At 39.8% G+C, this 22,269-nt stretch overlaps 4 protein-coding genes across 5 annotated transcripts; all 4 read left to right on the top strand.

Moving 5' to 3' along the window:
• The first annotated feature begins 1,584 nt into the window (after window positions 1-1,584).
• ppp1r27a (protein phosphatase 1, regulatory subunit 27a) lies at window positions 1,585-6,811 on the top strand. Its single transcript, XM_008330073.3, has 3 exons — window positions 1,585-5,828; window positions 6,158-6,308; window positions 6,568-6,811. Exons 1-3 carry the CDS (start codon window positions 5,423-5,425, stop codon window positions 6,686-6,688), a joined length of 678 nt encoding a protein of 225 aa, XP_008328295.1. The 5' UTR covers window positions 1,585-5,422; the 3' UTR covers window positions 6,689-6,811.
• Window positions 6,812-7,892: 1,081 nt separating this feature from the next.
• Window positions 7,893-10,766, top strand: mcrip1 (MAPK regulated corepressor interacting protein 1). The gene is made up of 5 exons (XM_008330074.3): window positions 7,893-8,038; window positions 8,750-8,839; window positions 9,357-9,475; window positions 9,794-9,898; window positions 9,978-10,766. The coding sequence occupies exons 2-5, from the start codon at window positions 8,832-8,834 to the stop codon at window positions 10,040-10,042; spliced, it is 297 nt and encodes a 98-aa protein (XP_008328296.1). The 5' UTR covers window positions 7,893-8,038; window positions 8,750-8,831; the 3' UTR covers window positions 10,043-10,766.
• A 741-nt stretch (window positions 10,767-11,507) lies between these two features.
• alyref (Aly/REF export factor) lies at window positions 11,508-14,304 on the top strand. Its single transcript, XM_008330075.3, has 6 exons — window positions 11,508-11,862; window positions 13,137-13,292; window positions 13,381-13,528; window positions 13,611-13,674; window positions 13,766-13,961; window positions 14,047-14,304. Exons 1-6 carry the CDS (start codon window positions 11,629-11,631, stop codon window positions 14,059-14,061), a joined length of 813 nt encoding a protein of 270 aa, XP_008328297.1. The 5' UTR covers window positions 11,508-11,628; the 3' UTR covers window positions 14,062-14,304.
• A 1,016-nt stretch (window positions 14,305-15,320) lies between these two features.
• arhgdia (Rho GDP dissociation inhibitor (GDI) alpha) lies at window positions 15,321-22,068 on the top strand. Of its 2 annotated transcripts, none has more exons than XM_008330076.3 (6): window positions 15,321-15,475; window positions 20,097-20,290; window positions 20,725-20,808; window positions 21,114-21,190; window positions 21,275-21,338; window positions 21,603-22,068. In XM_008330076.3, exons 2-6 carry the CDS (start codon window positions 20,101-20,103, stop codon window positions 21,800-21,802), a joined length of 615 nt encoding a protein of 204 aa, XP_008328298.1. In that variant the 5' UTR covers window positions 15,321-15,475; window positions 20,097-20,100; the 3' UTR covers window positions 21,803-22,068. The 2 variants fall into 2 exon arrangements, with proteins under 2 accessions (XP_008328298.1, XP_008328299.1); XM_008330077.3 differs by having other exon boundaries at window positions 15,361-15,475; window positions 20,052-20,290.
• Window positions 22,069-22,269: the final 201 nt, after the last annotated feature.

Raw genomic sequence — 22,269 nt, 5'->3', positions numbered from 1 at the left:
CACACACCAAACAATGTTGCTGTTTTTTTTTTTATTTGGCCAGTGTGGCATCTGTGATTGGATGTGATTTCAGTTCTGAGCTGCCAGAATGAAAACTCACTCCCTCCGTTTGGGGCTGCGTTCTAATCCACTCATTAATGGTGATGGAGTGAAGGTGCACTGTTACACAAATATGAGTAATTCAACCTTTGCTGTATAATTAGATTAATTTAATTTTTATTCATAGTCAAATCCTGGCCCCACTCAGTGTTAAATTATTTCAAGCTTGACTCGACTTGCACTTTTTATTTTTGGGATGTATGTAACCGGGAGACAAAACCACCAAGTCATTTAACGAGTGCTTTTTCGCCGGGTTGTTCTGGGCTCTGCACGCTTGCCCATGGATGGTAGTGTTCTACTCAGATCATAACCCGCTCTGTCAGGGGGGAAGATGGTGGGTTTACAGCAGTTCCTTGAATTATGACATGTGAGGTCATACATGTTGGCATACCTTTGAGATTCATGTTACAAGAAGCTAAAGTTAAACCACTCCCATAATGTAATGCTTCCACATGATCAACAGTTATGGAGACACTAGTGGCATTATGACAGAACTACGTTTGCGTCCATATTTACTGTGTATATACAGTATGTACTGTACATATATCTTCAGAGAGACATCGATCAGTTCCACTGCCGTCCTCGGTCCTTTTTACTCCACCATGTACACAGGTGAATGTCTCTGCCCTGTAACCTGATCCAGACCTTGTATCTGGAGCAACACTCCTTCACTGCCATTGGCTGCTCTGCTATAATTAGCATATTGACCCCTTTGAAATGCATTCTGGGAATATTCTGCCTTTCACTTGGCCTTATGGGGCCAGTGCTGATGTATATACATGTATATATATTTATGTATATCTGTATGTATATATGTTTATACATACACATATATATAAATTTATTTTTAATTTTTCTGTACTTGCAGTTGGAACCTAGTGTCCATAGAAAAGTCTTGTTATGATGCTGTGAACTGACCAAGAAGTAGTCGGTGATGTGGCGAGTGTCATAGAGAGACCGTGTCTGAGGTCAGCTTCTCAGATCCAGTTTCTCATAGGCACTATTCATTTTCCCTCTTTTTAAATTGGTCTCCCCAATTTGCAGACCATGACCTGAATGCCAAGACATAACACTAACAAGGGCTATAATTAATTTGGCATTTGACAGGATGGTGGTATTTAACAGTCTGCAGAGTTTTACATAGAACGCACTGGGGTTCATTTATGGGTCATGTTGGAAAGTTTGTCAGAACAGCGAGTCCAGAAAATCGTTCTGGACATAATTAATCAGGTGTTTAATTCTTCAAAGAAATATCAGGAAGTATTTTCTGTCGTATTGTTTTTTTCGTGCGGCCCACTCATCGGACTGCTCGCTAAAAACAGCAATAATGCCATTTTTGCTTGTGACCCTTTCATTTTCCTTAACTCCTCAACTGAAGGGTAGATTTAGTAGGTTGACCTATAAACTTCTTTTAACTTTATAATTGGTGAGGCATGTAAATCATGTAAATCCAGGATATTAAATACAGTTTGGTGAGGCTCATGTAAATCCAGGATATTAAATACAGGAGCAGCAGCAGATGAGGAGGAGGTTCACTGGACTCGCTCTCTCCTCCTCGTGAACTGCTGACTGTTTCCAGACGCCAACACATGCCCTTCATTGTGCAATCGAGCATCAACAAATTATGCACAACCGGTGACCTCTGACCCCCTTTTCCACGGATGCTGGACTCAGCTTCCGTAACCCTATCCTCCCACAAAGCGTCAGCAGCTTTGATGCTACTCCTACCCCACATTATACTAAAATATCTACATCCTGCGGTTCCCGCTCTGTCCAGGTCAGCTATAGCTTCTGTTAGCATTTTTAATATGTGGTCCATGTCAGCAGGAGGCACCAATGATTATTTCATTGCCCTTTATTGGGCCACTAGGGGGTGTAGTAAAAATTAAGCAATACAGTGTAGAAATGCTTTGATTCTCCTCTCATTGGGACTCATATTTAATTGTTCTACCACTCAGATATATATACACAGTGTCCAGGAGGGGTCCTCAGGATCAAATGTCATTTCTTATGTCAGTCAGTATCAGACTCTTATGTCTCTCATGGGAGAAACCTAAGAATAACTGTCACCAGTATGAACTTGTTACTTTTATTACATAACAGATAGGAAAAGTGGTCTCTAATTATTTCATGACATACAATTAGATAAATTATTGTAACACACCGCACCGTAGCTCACAAAATAAAATAATTGACAGATAACTTATTTTCTTTTGAAAAAAAATCCAATATTACAGTATAATGAGGCCCAAATTATTTTTGTTCCACATGAGAATTAAATGGGATTTACCTTTTAATTAAACATTATTTAAATCGTAAGTATTGTATTTTTTTAAACTACATAAACAAAGTCAATTGGTGTTAATGAATATGTGGAAATTCTCATGGAAACTATGCACTCATTGGGAAGTGGGTGGGGGGGTCAACAACCAAGTCTGGCAACATAAGACCTGTCGTGTGTCTCAGGTCAGCGGACGACTTAGTTCTGATCCATCAGTGTAATCTAATTTAATTGGCCATAGAATATTTATGACGGACATGTCAGTGTTTACCATTAAAAAAAAGACCTTCGGTATGTTCATATAATAAGATTGGATGTCACTCCCTTCAATCCAATTCACTCTAAATGACTACATTTTAGTGTTGACATTTCAGGTTTTGTGCTCACTACGACGGATCCATCAGCACAGCACGGATCACCGCATCACCCTGTCCGTCTTTCTCGCTGAAAGAAAGGATTAAACACCCCTGATTTAGACTTCAACTGTTTTTTTTTCTGAACCACCACATGTGCCGCGGCCAAATATACTTTGTACCCTGAGTGAGTACCTCCCACTGGGGCCGGGAGAATTCAGACACTGACCCCATTGTGTTCAGCACCACTGATGCAGGTGAGTGCACAGATCCGTTATTACTAGATCTCTTTTTTTTTAAATCCTCCACAAATACAAGCCTGCACTCCGAGTCCAGATAATTCCAAACAGATTTAATGTTAATGAGGTCCAGACACTGATAAGCCCGATCAACTGCTGAAATTCAGCCCCAAACTGTCATGGAGTCCTCTTTATTCTTCATCATAACTGACCTTTTTAGTCCAAGTGATTTATTAGTGCAACCAACCTTGGTTAATAACCAGCTGTAGACCAGGGGACGCTTCACAGTTCAGTCACAGAACATCATGCCAGTTATTGGACTGTTAGGAAATGCACAGCAGGAACATGTGTTGGCAGAGGATTGCTTGTGTTACAAAACCATCGACAGGTTGTATACTACAGGTCTGGTGTGACAGACAGACAGACAGATAGAAAACACGCCGTCCTCTACATGCTAAAGGGCAGGTAGGCAGTGGAAGGGCAGCCTCGGACTATGTATAGCAGAGAGCGTGTGAGAGCCTTCTCTCTGTCATGTGTCCAAGAGTGGGCATGACACTGGGCTGTATGAAGGAAACATTTTCCACATGCTAAGGTTCTGGTTACCGCTGGTGATGAAGTGCTTGTCCAAAGGAGTGAGGAAAACTGCAAGGAGAGTCACCATAGCTCAGGAACACCCCGCGCCCGGAATACCATATAAGACACTGTGAAACTGGATCCTTTTAAAAAATACTACCTGAAGCTATGATGACATTTGGCTGTGGATGTCTTTTCCTGTCTGTAGAACACGTATTGGTGGAGCAGATGAAGTCATATTTACATTAAAGTCAAATCAGAACTGCTGTTTTATAGCTTTGGTCGATGGTTTGACTCAGTCCTGAAGGCCTAACCCTTGTGTGACCTAAAAGTGATGAACATACCACATGTGTCAAATATACAGTGTAGAAGAATTTTATAATTTTTTTAATTATTTTATTAATAGGCACAAATGAGATCAAGGTCTGGAGTGAGGTCACACTGCGAGTGGTTTGAATTGTGTTGAGAAACAAAAAACCGTGGCCTCCCACAGCTGGTCGCGGCTCGCCCACATATAACCTCTGAGGGAGATATTTACTGGTGTATCTAGTTATGATGCAAAGGGCAAGCAGAGGTGTCACATGACAGATGTGCTGTGGAGAAACAGAAGAACGCTTCCTGTGGGCAAACCAAAATATTTATTCCACTGTTTGGACTGCAATTCTAGGAAATATTGTTATTATTCTTTGACTCACTGAAGGAATCAAATAAAAAATGAATAGTAATAATTGAAGAAGTAACTTAATATATTTTCTCATGTTGTTTTGGATTTTTGCAATGGTGAGCAGTGACACAGCTTAGCCTGAAAGGACCAAGCTCCTTATGACCTTTATGACCTTTATACTTTTTGTCTAAAAAATAATTTCAAAAAATCTAAAACTATGTTCTGCCTTCGGTTAAATTAATATTTAACCAAACTACAAATTAAAAGTAATATTTGTGCACCTGTACATAAGAAACGTAAAGACTGAAGTACTTAAGAGTTTCCTCTTGCATGTTCCAAGACTAAAAAAAGAAATCTGTAAACAACGTTAAAATACATAATATTAGTCTGATGGCCTGGTACTGAGCCACTGTCAACAACAAAAGTCAAAATAAAATCATGTGCTGATGCTTTACGATGTTGTTTTGCTGTTGTGCAACTCAACTGTCTTGTTCACGTCACCAAAACAACACGTTTCTCAGAAAAGTGACACATTTAACCTCAGGTGACAACGTAAATACTGTGGCTATGTCCCAGAAATCAACAGGACTAAGGCACTGAGCCTTCAATACACACACTATTAACATTTAGACATGATAATAATCCTGGTTGTTTGTGTTTATGTAAGAAGATCTCTTGAAATCAAACCCAAAGAGAACATTTTGGCAGCAGTTTTTACGACAAAGGGGCGGGAACAGTGTCAGAGAACATGTGCCTGGACAGAGGGAGGAGCTTCAGTGGCGGATCTCATTTCTAAACTGAAGTCACTGGATGTTAAGCCCCAAAATAGCTCTACAGAAGGTATATAGGGGTCCTCTTCAGCTGGTCCTGTTAGACGATAGTCCCGTTCAACAGCAAACACACCGTGCATTCAAAGTCAGACAGAGGAGAAATTCACAGCAGATGAGAAAAAGAAGATCATCTTCCTGAGAGAAGGGGATTTGAACAGAGTCAAAAGAAGCACAGAGTTTGAAGAGAACTTTAAATGAACTTTACAATGCTAAGTGAGAAACATTAGAGGCTGCACCAGGTTGGATAATTAAAGGAGACCAGGAGGACACAAAGAGGACACACATCAAAGGATACAGGCCATTTGTTTGGGGATTTCTTTATTTTTCTGGATTTCTCACTTCCCTCCTCTTGAGCTGACGGCAGAGGAGGAGGAACTGCAGTGATGAAGTTCAACTATCATGTACCAGCGTCCACGTACACACGCACATCACATTACACACCAACGTACCAAACACCTTCACAGTACACCCCATCACAGTACACACCAACACAGTACAAGTCGTCATATACCTCACCCACAAAGTACAGCTCAACGCAGTACACTCCGTCACAATACACTTCCACTTCTTACAAAAGTTCACCCACCTACATCCCCTCGTACAGCTCAGAACCACGGTACACTGCGTCACGCCGTGCACAAGCGAAGATAACCCCCACACCTGTAAAAAGGGCTGTGCACTTCCCCAATGACATCATCTTTCAGGATAACGTAAGGCGAGGAGATTTGGAGCAGATTGGCCGCTTCATGAGAGCAAGAAAAGTTCGTGTGGATACTATTTTTCTCTCAGGTGGGTTCACTTTCTTAAATTACTTACCAGCAAACCTCCCTGCAGGCATTGAAGATTTGTTTGACAGCAACTAAATATTTATCAAAGGGCCAAGATTTTTTCTGGACAGACACTTTGGGGGCACTCAAAAAATGAAAAAAATTCAAATTTTTGTGTAACTTTATTATTTGATGTTTATATTGAAATCCCTTAATGGGCCAGATTTAACAGTTCGACGGGCCAAATTGGGCCCATGGACCACCTGTTGATAATCGCTGTTTTACAGAAACAGTGACACTCACTGCATGGTTTGCACATCTGCTGAGAACTCATGAATGTTTTATGTGCAGGCATGGCAGCACTACATGAGGCTGTGCTAACAGGGAACCTGGAGGTGGTGAAACTCCTGGTGAAATATGGCGCTGATGTACATCAGAGAGATGAAGATGGCTGGACACCACTTCACATGGCCTGCAGTGATGGGTACCCAGAAATTGCAAGGTAGAAATATTTTCATCTTCTGCAGAAAAAAGAAAGAATGTGATTTTATTATATTAAAAGATGAAAATTGTGGCTGGTCAACTGGTACCTAGAAGCAAAAGCTTCTCAATTTAATTTTACCACAGCAGTTTGACAGTACATTTTGGATACAATTGGGGAAAAGAAACATTCAAATAAATAACTACTAATATTTCACCACAATGTTTGTATATATTGAACACTTATTAAACACTTATATTCCGCCTCATTCTATTCTCAGGTATCTGCTGGCAATGGGAGCCAGCACAGAGGCACAGAACGAAAGCGGAGAAAAGCCATCGGACCTCATTGACCCAGACTGTAAAGAGCTGACCAAACTGTTTGAGACTGGCTGTGTGTGACTTACAGGCCCCCCTGTGGACAGTTTGCTCGTAGCACCAATCCTGTTAAAACTGGATGATTATTCTCCACTGTGTGAACGTATGTTTTTCTTTTTCATAATGCCAGTGTCTATGATATAATGAGTTTTTTTCTCACTCCGAACTGTAGAACCGTAGAAAATTATGGACAGCTGATTCAGTTGTCTTGTGTTGAAGACAGTCAACTTCCTGGGCTTTCATTTTATGTCAATACATCCATGTTTCTAATTCCGTCTATGTTTAAAATTACATGTTGTTTCACTGAAGTCATCTTTGTATGTGATGGAAAGCTGCCTGCACACTTACATTATATGCTCTTTACTGTTTTGTTTTAGGGACTGTGTAAGTGTAGTTGACAGTTGATCACCACTGTAACAGGTTATACCACTGTCTTTCTGTATATTAATTGATATTTTCCATCTTACACTAATAGATATGTATCTTCACTGCTGGGCAGAATGAGGTCAATCTTAATAATGTCCAATGCTTTACATATACAGTAAGGCATAAAGTGTAAAAGAAAACAAAGTTAATAATTTACAAGCATTTTTACTGATGTAAAAGTTCATCCATGATATCTTTCATTGTACTGGAAATATGAATGTGAGCAAAAGAAGTCTTATAATTCTCTTTTCATGGATACATATTTTTGTACATTTTCATAAATAAAAAACTTTTATAAAAAATAGTATTATCCTATTGTGATTTTTTAACAACGTGTGTACAGTGGGTCACAGTTTTGTTCTGTTCGCTTTTTCAATTCAAGCATTATTAGCCCAATTGTTATCTGCTATGTCCTCAACTGTGGCCAGATTTTTTTTATAGTTTAACTATAATTGTGGGGAAATGACCAGTTGCATTGGAGACAAGAAGAACTTTAGGGGCAATAAATAAAAAATATTCTTTCATGTAGTATAAACAATTTATAATTATCGATCATTCTAGTCTAAATTTATTGGAAAACATGGATTTTCTTTTTGAATAGTGTGAAAGAGAGGGCGGACTAAAGGATATATCAAAGCAGATAAACAAATAACGATAGACAAAAAAAAACACATTGGAAAATATGTTAAACTGAAATTCTATTGCACATAGCGTGCTGATTTTTCGCTTTCTCTTTAATCAACTTCCCCAATCGGTATTTTAATTTTCTAAATCGTATTTGTTCAACTCTATTCTGTTCTTTTCTATTCTACCCGTTTCACTTGTCTTCTTTCACTTCCGTGTCTTCCCCGGAAATGATTCGTTGGCATTGGCAACGTATTAGCCTAGACTAACGGCGTTTACAAATTTAAATATATATATATACAAAAGAACGGATCTTTTAAAGGGGTAAGTTGTCGATTCGTTTTCACTTTTCTATATCATGTGTGACTTTATTTTGTCATTATGGTACCAGTTGTATTTTTTAATATTTTTATATGCTGCAGATATGTTAGCTGTGTTAAAACCAACGATACGCCAAGACAATGTACAGGAGCAGCTAGCAGGCTAATGTTAGCTCACACTATTGTGTCAGCATATCTCTAGTTTGCTATCTCTTGAGACGTCGCTGCTGGTTACTGCAGTTCCTAGTCACAATAAAGACTCTAGAGACAATACACGATGTGTTATGAAAGATAACCCAGAGCTAACACACTTGACTTAGCATTTAGCTCTGCTGTAGCTAATACTGATGAAGTTAAAACGTAAACAAAGACTTCCCGGTTTGTTTATTTACTGCAGATGGTCAACACAACCCGGCTTTACAGAAATTAGATTATGTTATTTAAGGATATCTTGCTGTGATAGTGTTATTAACTTTATTTGACCTTTTAAAGATGTTATAAATAAGAGTTTTGTATTACTGTTACTACTGTTTTGTATAACGTACATTGTAGCTGTGAGCAATGATAGAGTTGTGCACATTTATTTTATTTAAATGATACAGATTCCGTGAGTAAACTGTATTAATTACTTTTACAAAATAGGAAATCAAATGGGATTCTTTGAGAGATTGAAAATTGACATGGGACACTAACGTTTTATCTTGCATATTCCAAGACTCCCGCTGGAATTCTGCACATTTTATCCTTCTGTCCACTCACCATAGAGGAGCAAGGAGCAAGTCCAGACTGCAAACAGAATGACCAGGTGGGTTAAGGCACATGTCCATGAATAAGGGTGATTCTACTACATTCTTACATACAAATAGTGATATATTATATACCTCTCCACATTCAGTAACTTTGTCATTATACTGCTAATGTGGAACCAATTCTCTTGTTAAGGATGAGTGAAAGGGGGAACTATGGAAACCAGTTGTTGTTATGGGTTTTATTTTGCCGAATAAGTATAGTACACATGGGGAGCAAAGCCCTCAAGCATCTTGGGGTTTCCTTTTATACCTGATTGAGGTAACCTTTGTACAGACAGAGCACTAGACAATGCCTATGATTCATGCAGAGGCTGTTGCAGGTGTCTGGTGTGGTTTAACCAAAAGCTTCATGTTGTGTGATAAGCACAATGGACAAATATTATATAGAAGTGTTAAATGATTCTGGGAAATGCTAGACATGCTCTCTGCATAAAACGGTTAGAGAAAGGTTAGTGAGGGTAAGGGATATCAGTCATTTTCCATTACACTAACTTTACTGTTTTCTATTTTAAGCTCATCTGCTCCTAGAATGGTGAATAGTTACAAGAGGACTTCAAGCCCCCGCTCACCAACTAACAGTGGAGAGCTCTTCACACCAGCACATGAGGAAAATGTGCGCTTCATTCATGAAAGTCAGTGTCCCTAATGTTGATGTCATAAACAGAAAAAAGAAGTTCCTAATGTTACAAAAATACTTGTTGTTACAACTTTAAACACAAATGCCCAATGTTGATATGAAAAGCAAAATCAGTAATGCTTAAAACACTGAACCATTAAACAATGAGAACTACGGTAAATTGCTATTGCAGGCACCCAAGTTAGTGGACAAACGATGATGGTGTTTAAAACCTTCTTTCTGCCAGCATACAGTATACTGCTGTATATTGTGTCTTTGTTCATGTTGAAATTGTTTATTCTTCAGTAATGTTGACATTAAGTTTTCTCTTCAGCCTGGCAGTGTGTGCTTAGGGACATCAGAACATCACAAAATAATGAGCGTAATGACCGTGGACCACAGGAATATGTGGAAAAGAATCCAAATCCTAACCTACATTGTAAGTATCTCTGCCATCCTATTTAGAACTGCGTCCAGCAGGCACTGTGTTTTTACTATTTTTTTTTTCTGTCTTGCAGCTTTTACACCAGTGGACCTGAGTGACCTCAAGAAACGCAACACACAGGACACCAAGAAGTCTTAGTCTTTTTTTTAAATAGCATTGTCTTTTTTCACCCATTGTCCTTGAGAACTTTTCCTCCATCAGCATTCTGTCAGCCAGTAAGTCAGCCTTGTTGGCCAGTTAGGCACAGGATGCCAAACTTGTTACAAACTGTGGACCACAGCATCACATCTCCTTCTTTATCATATGCAGCTGACTATGAAGAAAACATTTGGGATTTGGGTTGATACAAGCTCTCTCATATCCTGGTATATGTTTTCTTTTACTTTTTTTATGTCACATTGTTGCCATATGTTATTGCTAATGCAGATGGGACTGAATTACACATTCATCACAACTTGCTGACCTCTGATGCTGAGGTACAAACTGCTGACACAGGACTCAAAAGACTGCAGTCTTAAACACCAAACATTTTATTTTCTAGATGTACTTACATGACTTTGGAAAAATGTGAAAGGGCTGACATCCTTTTTTTAGTTTTGCATAGTTTGATCAATACAAATTTAGAAGTAATGTTTAATGGTTGCATTGGTAACACACTTGTTCTGGAAGCCAAATGCACTGTAGACAGCCAACATTTTTATTAAATTTTTTCTTGCTCGCAAATGGACTTTACTAAGTAGACCCTTGTCCCCAAACTGCTTCCCTTGGCTCAATTCCCTTTTCCCCAATGTCAAGATAAAATGTTGAATAAAATAAGTTTTACAATTCCTGTGGCCATTTCTGTTCAACGGGAAAGCACAAAGAGCTCTCATCTTACTGTGATTTATTTTGTTTTCTGCCAAAGCATTTGCAACACAGTCAAAATATAGGAAAATATGTTTATATATTCGTATAGTGACACACTTGCTCTGGTTTCTAAAGTTTGCTTTGCCTTTGTAGAAATAGGTTATGTGGGAATTGTACATGGATTATGGCAAATTTAAAAGCCCCTCTAAAAATATTATTCCTCTATATATTTTACAAATTGTTAATAATTATGTCAGTGTAAATTGGTAAGTTATTAAGTATGGATGTTTACATGTATGGTGGCCTTTGGAAGCATATCATAAATTATGGCTGTTCAAGTAGTCTTATCTTTTTTCTGCCTTCGGACATTGGGTGAGGCAATAACGACTTATTGTATGTGGAAGCCACGTGCACAGTTTTATAATTTTCCAGCGTTTCGACCATGTGGCCTCAGGATTACACATATAACTGTGGAAATCAATCAAGCTCCAGCTTGTTTTGATATGTGGTTTCTCGTGACTTGTAGATTTATTTAAATTATGTTTTGTGTTGACTGACTTTTAGCTAAAAAAAAAAAACTAACTTAACATAAATCCTTTTTAAAAAGCACTAGCGTGTTAAATTTGGGAAAAAAACAACGCAATGAGAGACACTACCATGGCTAAACCCGGGTGATTGTTGTCCCTTTTTCTTGCGTAATGACGTCACATTTACGTACAGTTATGGTTGGAAGGTTACTATATATACCCCCGTCACTCGCGCATTGTATAATCTCGTCGGGGCAGAGAGTCTTTATCGTCTGAGAGTAGAAAGGAACAATCGCGTAGCGGTTTATTTTTTAAAATTCGTTTACAATTTAGTAATCCAGTGGCATCAAAATGGCTGATAAGCTGGATATGTCTCTTGACGACATTATTAAGCAGAATAGGCAGCAAAGAGGCGGAGGCCGCGGTGGAAGAGGTCGAGGCCGCGGAGGCTCTGGCGGCAGCGGCCGCGGTGGCGCCGGTCGAGGCGGTGGCAGTGGCGCAGGATTTGGAGCCCGAGGCGGAGGCCTAATGAGGAATCGACAGAACCTGAACCGCGCAAGAGGCAGACCGACACCTTACAGCAGGGTATGAGAAAGTTAAAGGAATGAGCAGAAAAAGGAAAAACCCTTCGGCAAACCTGAAAATGCCTGGGTTACCTCCTTCTATTCTCCAATAGGCTTGCCAGCTAATCTAGCTAGCTCGCTGGCCAAGTGATAGAAGTAACGGCCGAGTTCTCTTTGGAGTAGAGCTCTATAAGTTGGCGTGTTAGCATTGGTGGAATATGTGTTCATAATGTGCCCCTTCCCCACACCATTGTTTATCTTTTCTTCAACAAGATGTCCTTCGGAGAAAGCTAAAGTGTTAGCCATGTGGCTAACTCAAGTTGGATCGTGCAGGCCTTGGCAGCGCCATTTTGAATCCAGCATCTTAATTAATTCTAGTCGTTTAACTCGATCCCACCGTCATGGTGAAAATGATGATGGTGTGGTAAAGCAGTGTCATCAAGAAATTGTGACACCCAATGTATTTTTCTTCACGTTTTCGGAAAGTTTTTGGTCAGCTCACAGTGCGGCATCTGACGGCCTTTTGTTCGGGAGTGGCTGGCGGCCTTACCTACAAGACCAGATTTGGTGGCTTTCAACCAGTTTTTCCCATGACCCGTGGAAGGATCATCGGACTATAAATCCCTTCTAAAGGCAGTCCCATAAGGCCAATCTTCACTTCTTGATTAAATGAATGTTTAGACGAGTACCACAAAGCCACAATCAAAATGGCGTGGTCTCAAAATGGACGCTTAGATAATCCTATGCTATAGAAGTGTTTGGCCATCTATATGATTCCCCTGTTAAAAACCTCATTCCCAATGGACATTTCCCATCATCAGAGGCAACTTGCTTGAAAAAGAACTTTGGGCTAATCCAGGAAACGTGATTCTACGTTGGAGGCAGCTGCTTGAGATGGTCATTCCTGTGTACCCCAGGATCTGGAGAGCCTTTGGTGGAGGTGCAGATGACGAGTGCAGTGGGCAGTATTGGTACAAGTAGTACAGGGGTTTAAGAAGATTGGGTGGGTTAGGGTTTTCTGTACAGTTTTAATAACAATGTGTACAATGTTAATAGTAATTTTATAAGTGTTAGTGAACATGCCGTGTCCTTTGTAATTCTGTCTGAAGTGATTCACTTGCCTGTAGTGATGGGGTGGGCAGGGAACATTTGGGACCCTTTCGGGGGAGGGGGATCTGAGCGCCCTGGTGGAAGTGGAGCCCCTGCTTGCCCCAACACCCAGCCGTGTGGACTCTGTGATTGACAGAGGCAAGGGACCCTGAAGTCAGCAGGTGCGTTCTCTCTCATCTGTTGCAGCCTAAACAGCTTCCCGATAAGTGGCAGCACGACATGTTTGACAATGGTTTTGGCGGCTTCAACGGCACTGGTGGCGGTGGAGGAGGTGGTGTGGAAACCGGAGGCAAGCTCCTTGTCTCCAATCTCGACTTCGGGGTCTCGGATGCAGATATTCAGGTACACTGTGAAATTGTTTACTCCAAAAGGTACTGGCATTTCTCATGAGTGAAAAGAGAAAGTTGACTTGTCTCTCTCTTGCTTTTAGGAGCTTTTTGCAGAATTTGGAACACTGAAAAAGGCTGCAGTACATTACGACAGATCAGGAAGAAGCCTAGGAACTGCTGATGTCCACTTTGAAAGAAGAGCAGATGCCCTTAAGGCCATGAAACAGTACAACGGCATCCCCCTTGATGGTATGGCAAATGGGCTTTAAAATTAATACTAAGCATTTAACTTTAGTAAGCTTGTCACTGATTTTTGTGCTGTGGTCAATAGGACGGCCAATGAACATTCAGCTCGTCACATCACAGATTGATACACAGAGGCGACCTATGCAGGGGTAAGTGTCAGAACCAATATAGTATTAAAGTTTGTTCTGTGGACACACTTTTATTTATTTTTTAAACTTTTTTTTTATTTTTTACCTGCAGTCTGAACAGAGGTGGTGGTGGAGGCATGAACAGAAGTCGTGGGGGTGGCTTTGTGAACATGCAAAGAGGACGAGGTGGTCGTGGAACAGGTGGCGCAAGAGGGAGAGGTCGAGGTGGCCGTGGTGGTGGCAGTGGCAGCAAGCAGCAACTGTCGGCAGAAGAACTTGATGCTCAGTTAGATGCCTACAATGCCAGAGTATGTTCAGCTGTCTGTATGAAAGAGTAGGTTAATTTGTTCTTGCATTAAACTAATTACTTTTTTCTTTTTTTCCCCACCACAGATGGACACCAGCTAAATGAAAGCCCTGTTGTTGTTGCCCTTCCCCTCTGCACAGAAGGGTTGCTTATGATGTGCAGAATATTTTACAATTGTCTTGTGTGATGAAAATGGTTGTTCCAACTTTTAAATGCTCCATGTTTTTTACATTTTTTTTTTTCATCTAGAGAATGGCTGTAGGTTCATATGAATTGGGGTTTCCTTGTTCATCCCATTACTATGTAGTTACTGAAACTTGTAATAAAACCTGCAGTACATACAATTCTGTGTTGTCTTTAAAGCTATTGCTCTTTGGCCTTTGTTTGACAATGTATTTTATATTTTGCCTGCAGTCCTTCAACAATAAATTCAGAGGTCTGTGTGTACATGTGGAAAACGGCAATTAAATGTAGCCCGTAGTTCTTTGGCTGTGTATTCAAAGTTTTGCTAAAGTTCGAAGGTTACCATAAATAATGATACTAATAGTTCTTTTAAGAGACAAAGTCGCCAGATATTTGCTACTTGATCTTGGGCTCTTTGCTGCCACGTAACGTAAATTTGGGACCTTTATCACTGGCGTTTGTGCAATTACAACGCTAGATGTCGCACCTGTTTCGACTTGCACCATCTTTACGTTCAGTTCGCAGTATCTACCATATATGGTGTTGACGTTAATCTTCGCTCCACTCAGCGCGGTTAGAGGAGGATCGGGACTTTGTACCTGACTGCCCCACCCATAAATAACCATTTTATCTCAAAAATAGCTGCTGCTTTCAGCGTTTGTTGTTTTCATGAGGCACATGATAAAAACTAACCACAGGCTGAGACATTGATACTACTAAAATAATTTTAGTCAAGTTCAAATGCAGAGCGGCATACCCACGCGTGTCAAAAGAGTACATTTTCCCGGAAATATATCAGCGGGCAATAAGATTTGAATTTTTTTACCAAAACCAGCTTCCGGTTGGATTTTCAAAACAAAATAGGCGTAGGAGTAGTTTTTTTTATAAATTATTATTATTATTATTTTGAGCAAGAAGACATTCATAGGACTGTATCAGACCAATGCCCAAGAATACATTTTGTTCAAATCAATACAAATTCATGCAAAAAGGAATCGTAAAGAACAGTTGACTCTTCGGTTGTTATCTCGTCCTTCAAGATTCAAGCTTAGTCTGAAAGAGGTAAACAAAAGTATTGCACTGCGTTTGTTTCAACACAAAAGAAAAAAATTCGAAAAGGCCCTCTTGGACTTTTATTGTCATACTGTATGAACAACCGAGGGGATTGGATGTTTGTTTGTTACGCGTGTTTGTACTTTTAATGTGTAAGGGTTTTACAGGATGTGGTCTGTGTTAGCGGTCGTTCTGTTCCTCTCTTTTTCATCCACCCCCTAATTCACTTACATTCGCCACTACTCACAGCAGAGTGCTCCCGTTCCCAGCAGTATAACGGTAAGAGTTGATCAAATATGGGTTTAAGCCTTCCAATAAACTCCGTAAACATTGTATTGAGCGTTGTAGAAGTGGTAGGAGAAAGTTAGCCCTCTTTTAAACCACTTGTTGAAGGTTTTGGCGAACCTGCTACCGCTAGTGGCCAATTGAAAAAGTTCCATCAAACATATCGTTATTGTCTGTGGTGCCTCGTTTCAACTGTTATTTTAAAGTTTTTCAATGTGTTGCTAAAGTTGTCCAACATTTAGGACTAGTTAATAATTACTACTTCCTTATTTCCGGGATTCGAGTCTGGTCTGGGGTGACATAGTTGATCGTTAGGTAACCAAAACGTCAAACTCTTTTTCTTTTAAGTGATATACAGAAACCGGTGTATTCTGAAATAAAAACTGAAAATTGAGAAACAGTCTAATGTATAAACTGTTTGTGAGCAGACTCTCATGTGCCACTAGATGAACATTTTTCTGCCACTTCCTGAATCTCGTCATGTTAATTTGAATTGGCATGAATGGCTCACACTTAACAGCAGCCTCCATTTTGGTCTTTCGGACTTTATTGACTCTAGTGAGCTTAATTACACATTTTACCAATGTGTTTTTTTCGAAGATTAAACATGTATCCAGTGGGTAAACATTGTTTCGACTTGTTGCTACGAATGATGGACCAAACTTTCTTCTTTATCTTGTTTTTTTGCTGGAGCCATGTCTCATTAATTTTACCCTGGCTATATGTGCGGTTGTTTTGAGCAGCTAAATGCCCTTTTGATGAATGTTTTAGCTTCACTTAAGAATCATATTCAACAAATAACATTAACTTTCCTGGATTAAAACGTTGACATACTTCTCCTTTTTAAGTACTTAATGATAAAAAGCAGCAGCGTCCTCTGTTTTAGTGTGCGCTCAAGGGGCAGGAAATGGAATTTTTGCAAGAACTTCCGCACAAATCAGTAAAGTCTCTCTTGCATCGAATCGTCTTAGCGGCACATGGCTTTCCTCAGCAGAAAGGAGAGACTCTTTTAAGCACTTCTTGAGAGAAACTCCTATTATATGCTGGCTACAGATTTAATTTTAATTTTAAAGCCCCACTGACCGAAATATACTAAGGAAGCGTCTACTGTGTTAAATCTGTCTCTTCCACTGCTACCATTGACCTATAAAGCAGATTAGAACTGAGTTTGCTGATAAAATGCCTGAAGAGAAAGGAAAGAAGCCTTGACATTTCAGCCGACACCTAGACTTACTATTCACTGCAACTTCCTGCTCTTGTACAAAAGGATTTTTTTTTCACTTACTATTTTAAGGACTTCCTATTTTTACTGAGCTTCTGGGACACAAGTATGTTTTCTTATTGTTTCAACCACACCGTTATTTAAGTTGTTTTTTTTTATCATTGAGGTTACTTCTTTAAAGATGAAGACTCCTCTATAAACTGTCTTTGCTAAAATCTTGTGAACAAATCAGTAAAAAGTAGATGATCAGAATTGCCTTATAATATAGTCACACACTTTTTATTGCCTTGAATCCACTTGGCTCTGTAACATGGTACTCTGCATTAGACCAGCTTAGCTCTTTGTGCAACACTTCCTGTAAGTATTGACACATATCATGCTACATCTTCAAATAGTACGATCTCATACAATTTTTTTACAAAATGAATCCAAGCTTTGCTTTATCGTGGTATTTTGGTTTAAGTTACCTGCCCAGGTATGATGGTTTATGAGCCGATTCAGAAATAGGGTTTTAGCCCTAGAGCTGATGTCTCTGTTCTTGACAGGATGTGAAATGCAGTGTTGATCAGAAGAGGAAGTTTGCAGTCATTTCTTGAGAGAGAGACAAAACCTTATATGATGCATCTGCACAAAGCTCAGCTTGCAGTTTGGTCTATTCAACATTCCTTCCCGTTCTTACCGCCCTTCACAGAATGAACCGGTTTCAGATGAATTATCACTTTTAGTGCACACACTGACTACTGTTTTTCCACATATCTTTTAAAAAGCAACCAATCTACCAGGTCATCAGGTGCTAAACCATTAAATGGTTTTCATGCTGTTGGACTTGATCAATCTTTAATATAAAGGTCTGAGAGGACGCGAAAGGTCATGTCCACAGTGTGAACAAACCATTTTAAAGTGTCACAGGCACAGTGTTTCATTGATGCATCTTTAATGCAGTTGCTTGGTCTGTTTGGAAAACACACCTGTTAAAGGACAGCAACACAGTACTTCAAATACACTCTCCAACACACTCTATACAAAAGGATAATCTATGATTTTTGCAGTGTAGCTGTACAAGATACACCCTTTGCTAAGTGAGTGGCCCTGGGCTAGCATTGTGACGAAAAGAAAATATTAAAGGTACTGCATCTAGGGCAGGGGACACCAACTTTTTTTTTCAGATCAGATGAAGTTGGCTCACAGGCCACCAGTTGATGATTATATGATCCCATGAAAGTCATCCTTTAACATGAGACATTTGGTTTGTAGACTAAGGATTACAACAAGAATTGTTGTCATCCATTTCCAATGTTTGTGTCCCAGCAGGCACTTGGAGTGAACAATCACTATTGCTCTTTCCTGTTTTGCCTGTTGTCCGTAGTCTGCACTGTTCTGGCAGCAGTAATTCAGAAAGAATGTGATATCATCCTGAGGGTGGTGATCTCAATATTGTTAAAAACTGGTCTATTATAGAAAACATGAGGCCTTTTTATTTGGTGGATCAACATTTTTAAAGCTGCTTATAATGTGGATGTTTGCAGAAAAATGTCTTTGTTGATTCTGCTAAGATTGAGAAAATACATACTCAATAGGGAAGTCGCACTTTCCTACTTCCATTTATTGTTGTCTCCTTTAGCAACACAGTTGTGACATTCAATTATTTCTGAAATCTTTATTTCTCCATCAACTGTTTTAATCAGTGAAAGAGGCAGAGTAAGAAACAAATTGGTTTGATTTTTGAATGTAGTACACAAGTCAGGTATTCCAAAGACACTCAAACAAACAACACTTAAACACAAACGCAGTAAAATACTCATTCTTGCAGAATGTGTTTAAGTGCCTGTTTTTACGAGAGTGGTGAAAAGTTCTAAAATCTACTTTATGCACTCTGGTGTTATGAGTCTTCCAAAAAAAGGGAAGCTCTACTTCACAAGCAGAACTACCTCTAAAAACTGACTAGGTTTTATTAAAACAGACGAGCTCCATTCTGGAGAAAAACTCTGCTGTGTTTTCAATTCCTCTTTGGCCAATGTCCAGCTGTTTATGGAGGACACAATAGAGCAGTGAGGAGGGTCTGACACAGCAATGACAAACTTGTTTATTTTGATTTTGCTGTGGTACGTTTCCTCACACTGTAAATATTTTGAGGTATTTAGGTGAACCTGGTCACCTCTGCAGGACAGCTAAAGGTTAAAGACGGTTGCTTACAGTTGTCGTCAGTACCTTTTCTTGTGTTGTTGTTTTGTTTAGATTTCAAAAGTAATGGACTTCATTGAATTGGAAATAAAACTTTCTATTTAAGACGTATTTGGAGCTCAACGATAAAGTGTCATATTTGGGTTTTTAAACCAAAGAAATTTCTTGCACAGTAAAATAACCTGAGTTACAATTGGTTAAATGCCAATGCTAATCATTAGCATTAAGTGTGGATATTTTTGTCAATACAGATAAGGGCATTATCTGCAAAGTACTGCCACTGCTCGCCAGACATATACTGGACCAATCCTCTGTGTTTACATGTGAGTCCATCTGAGTCCAGCTGTTAAGTTCAAACACCATTAGACCGATTTGTATGTTTTCATTTCACCCACAACTGTTGGGGGTGGGGATAGGTGACCAGGACAGACCGCACACACCAGTGTTTCATGTCTACGTCCTCCAGCTGTTTGCGTGTAATGACCGGGCCAGTGAGCCAGACGCTAACGGATAACTCTGTTTTTTGTGGCTTAATATGAGCAACAATTGAGTTCCGGAGCGTACCCCCAGTGCCTCCGTGGTCTTGGAAGTCCTAGCTGATCTCCTGCCTAATGGGCCATTTCCTGCTTCCAATCAGAGCCCTTACTGCTAATGAGTGGTGACTGGTATGACAGTTCAGCTGGGTGAAGATGGCTGCAGTAGTACTGCTGTCCCCAGCTGTCAGTCCATAGTACTGAAGAGACAAGGGAACTCAGGAATTTAGATAATCTATAGGGTCTGGTGTTTGTAGGTGCAGCCAGAGTTAATGGCCTCACAGCAAACTAAACTCTCTGGGCTACGCCACCATGCTGTAGGGGTGTGTGTTGGCAAGAATCTGGCCATACAATGGGTATCCCAATACTTCACAAATTTGCACATTGGGTTTGACATTTACTAAGATATAAAGGCTGAGATTTTGTGTTTAATGTCAATTACATCACTTGTAAGTTGACTACAGGACCTAAAAAATGACGTTCATTTTATTCTATTCTATTTAATAAATAGTGGCTGCTCTCATTAGGAGATTAGTTATTTTGGATCTTCTTCCAAAACGTTATGTGAAGGCGTGTAAAAAGAAAAAAAAGTTAAATTCTTAAATGAAGTTGAATCTTCCAATTGTCTCATCAGATTTCTCGTTGACACTAATCTCTCGGTGGCTTTTTCTGTGGTCAGCACCATGGCAGAGCAGGAACCGACAAAGGAGCAGCTGGAGGAAATAGCAGCAGCCAACCAGGAAGCAGAGGCCGCTGTCGACTACAAACCTCCGGCCCAGAAGAGCTTGCAGGAGATCCAGGAGCTGGACAAAGACGATGAGAGTCTGCGTAAATACAAGGAGACGCTGCTGGGTAACCCCGCCGTGGTTGCAGGTCAGTGGCTGCTTTTCATAATAATGTAACACCAGTGTTTGTCTACATTGGTGAGTGTGTCTGCATCCTGCTATTGAATATTTATATAATGTTGGACAAAACCTAAAACAAAATATATAGAATATTATATGAAACAATTTCCCATGTGTTTTTATGAGTAATGGGGGGAGGGGGGGGATCATATTTACTTTTATTTTGGTCAATATATGGGGGGGGGGGAAATCATATTTACTTTTATTTTGGTCAATAAAGACCTCACGGTTGTCGCAGTGTATCTGAGTCTTGGTTGTTATTTCAAACACATAGACCTAAACATAAACAAAAGTATACTGTACACTGTCCAGGACAAAAATGCCATTGTAAAGTTCTTTAAGTGGTTTAAAGTTTAATTTTTTAAAATTCCCAACCCTCACTCTGACTCTCCTCCTCCTCAGACCCCACTGTTCCCAACATCGTAGTGACAGAAATGTCTCTGGAGTGTGAGGCAGCGCCACATCCTCTGGTCCTGGATCTAACAGGTAGGTCGAGGTTTCAGTGTTGGCAGTTGCAGTCACTGTGTTATTTAAAGTTGCCCTTCTCACAGTGACACGAGTAATAAGGAATAAACACTGAATGTTTGTGTGTGAATGTGGACAAACTGATCAGCATTGGTCACCAGACTGAGAGCTGATAGCTCCTAGTTTTGCAAGCTTACTTTTGTAGCACTCCTGCCCTCTGTTGGTGGTAATGCTGAACTACAGCAGAGTGGAGGAGCTGTGCTCTGGCCTTAAGTCAAGTCAACACTGACTCCTTCTTTCCTTTGCCCGTTGGCTTGTCCCTCTAGGAGACCTGGAGACCTTGAAGAAGACCACGTTTGTGCTAAAGGAAGGAGTGGAGTACAAAATTAAGATCAAGTTCAGGGTGAGGACACAGTGAAGTTGTAGCGACACTGACTCATTCCTGTCTTGAAAAGCAACCCTGAAAGTCACTTGTTGCCTTTTGCAGGTCAACAAGGAGATAGTGTCAGGACTGAAGTACATTCAGCAGTCATACAGGAAAGGCATCAGAGGTGAGTACTACAATGACTTAATGTTTTTGTCTGTAAATACAAGACACAGCAATGGAGTTGGAATTGTGGGCCATTTACCCTGGTCTCACATTAATCTAGAAAAGGCTTGGAAAAGGCTAAACATATATTGTTTCTGCCCTTTCTTTTTTTTTTAGAATGTTGTTTTTATTGCATTGCATTTTAGTGTTGCCTTTCTATATGAAAAACATTTGTACAAAATTAAGATGTGGATAATGAAAAATAAATGTTCTCTCTTACACATAGTGGACAAGACTGAGTACATGGTTGGCAGCTATGGGCCAAAGTCTGAGGAACATGAATATAAGACCACTATGGAGGAGGCGCCCAAAGGGGTGTTGACCCGTGGCACCTACAACATCAAGTCTAAGTTTACTGACGACGACAAACACGATCATCTGTCCTGGGAGTGGAACCTTGCTGTCAAGAAAGACTGGAAAGATTGATTTCCCTAATGCCAGCCTCCATCAGTGTCTTCCTCTGCTTTTTTTTTCTTTTCTGTCTCTCTTGCTATCATTCCATTTCTGGATCATCTGTTGCACTCACCGTCCAATAGCTCCAAATTAGATTTTTCAGCTTGAAATTCCAATTGGATCAGTATTCCTCCCAGTGTCTGTTAAATATTAAATCACAAAACGGTCCAGATTCTGCTGTAATAGTTTGTTTAGAAAAGCCAAAAGGACACTTTAAAAAAAAGTCTAAAACTAAAAAAGTGCTTATTTTTTCCCATCTTTTCCCTCCTTTTAAAGTCTAAAACTAAAAAAAAAAAGTGCTTATTTTTCCCATCTTTTCCCTCCTTTTATTTTTTTTTCTCTTTCTTCTTTTCACAACCATGGTCTGCCTTGAAATGAATTTTCCAGGAAGCAGTAGTGCTGTACATGCATGGCCACTCTGCAGTCACTGAGCAATCATG

The sequence above is a fragment of the Cynoglossus semilaevis genome, chromosome 17, assembly GCF_000523025.1.
Source record: "Cynoglossus semilaevis isolate Cse_v1.0 chromosome 17, Cse_v1.0, whole genome shotgun sequence".
In the NCBI taxonomy this organism is placed as follows: Eukaryota; Metazoa; Chordata; class Actinopteri; order Pleuronectiformes; family Cynoglossidae; genus Cynoglossus; species Cynoglossus semilaevis.
Note: the sequence above shows the minus strand (reverse complement) of the source record. Positions and strands in the feature narration are given on the sequence as shown.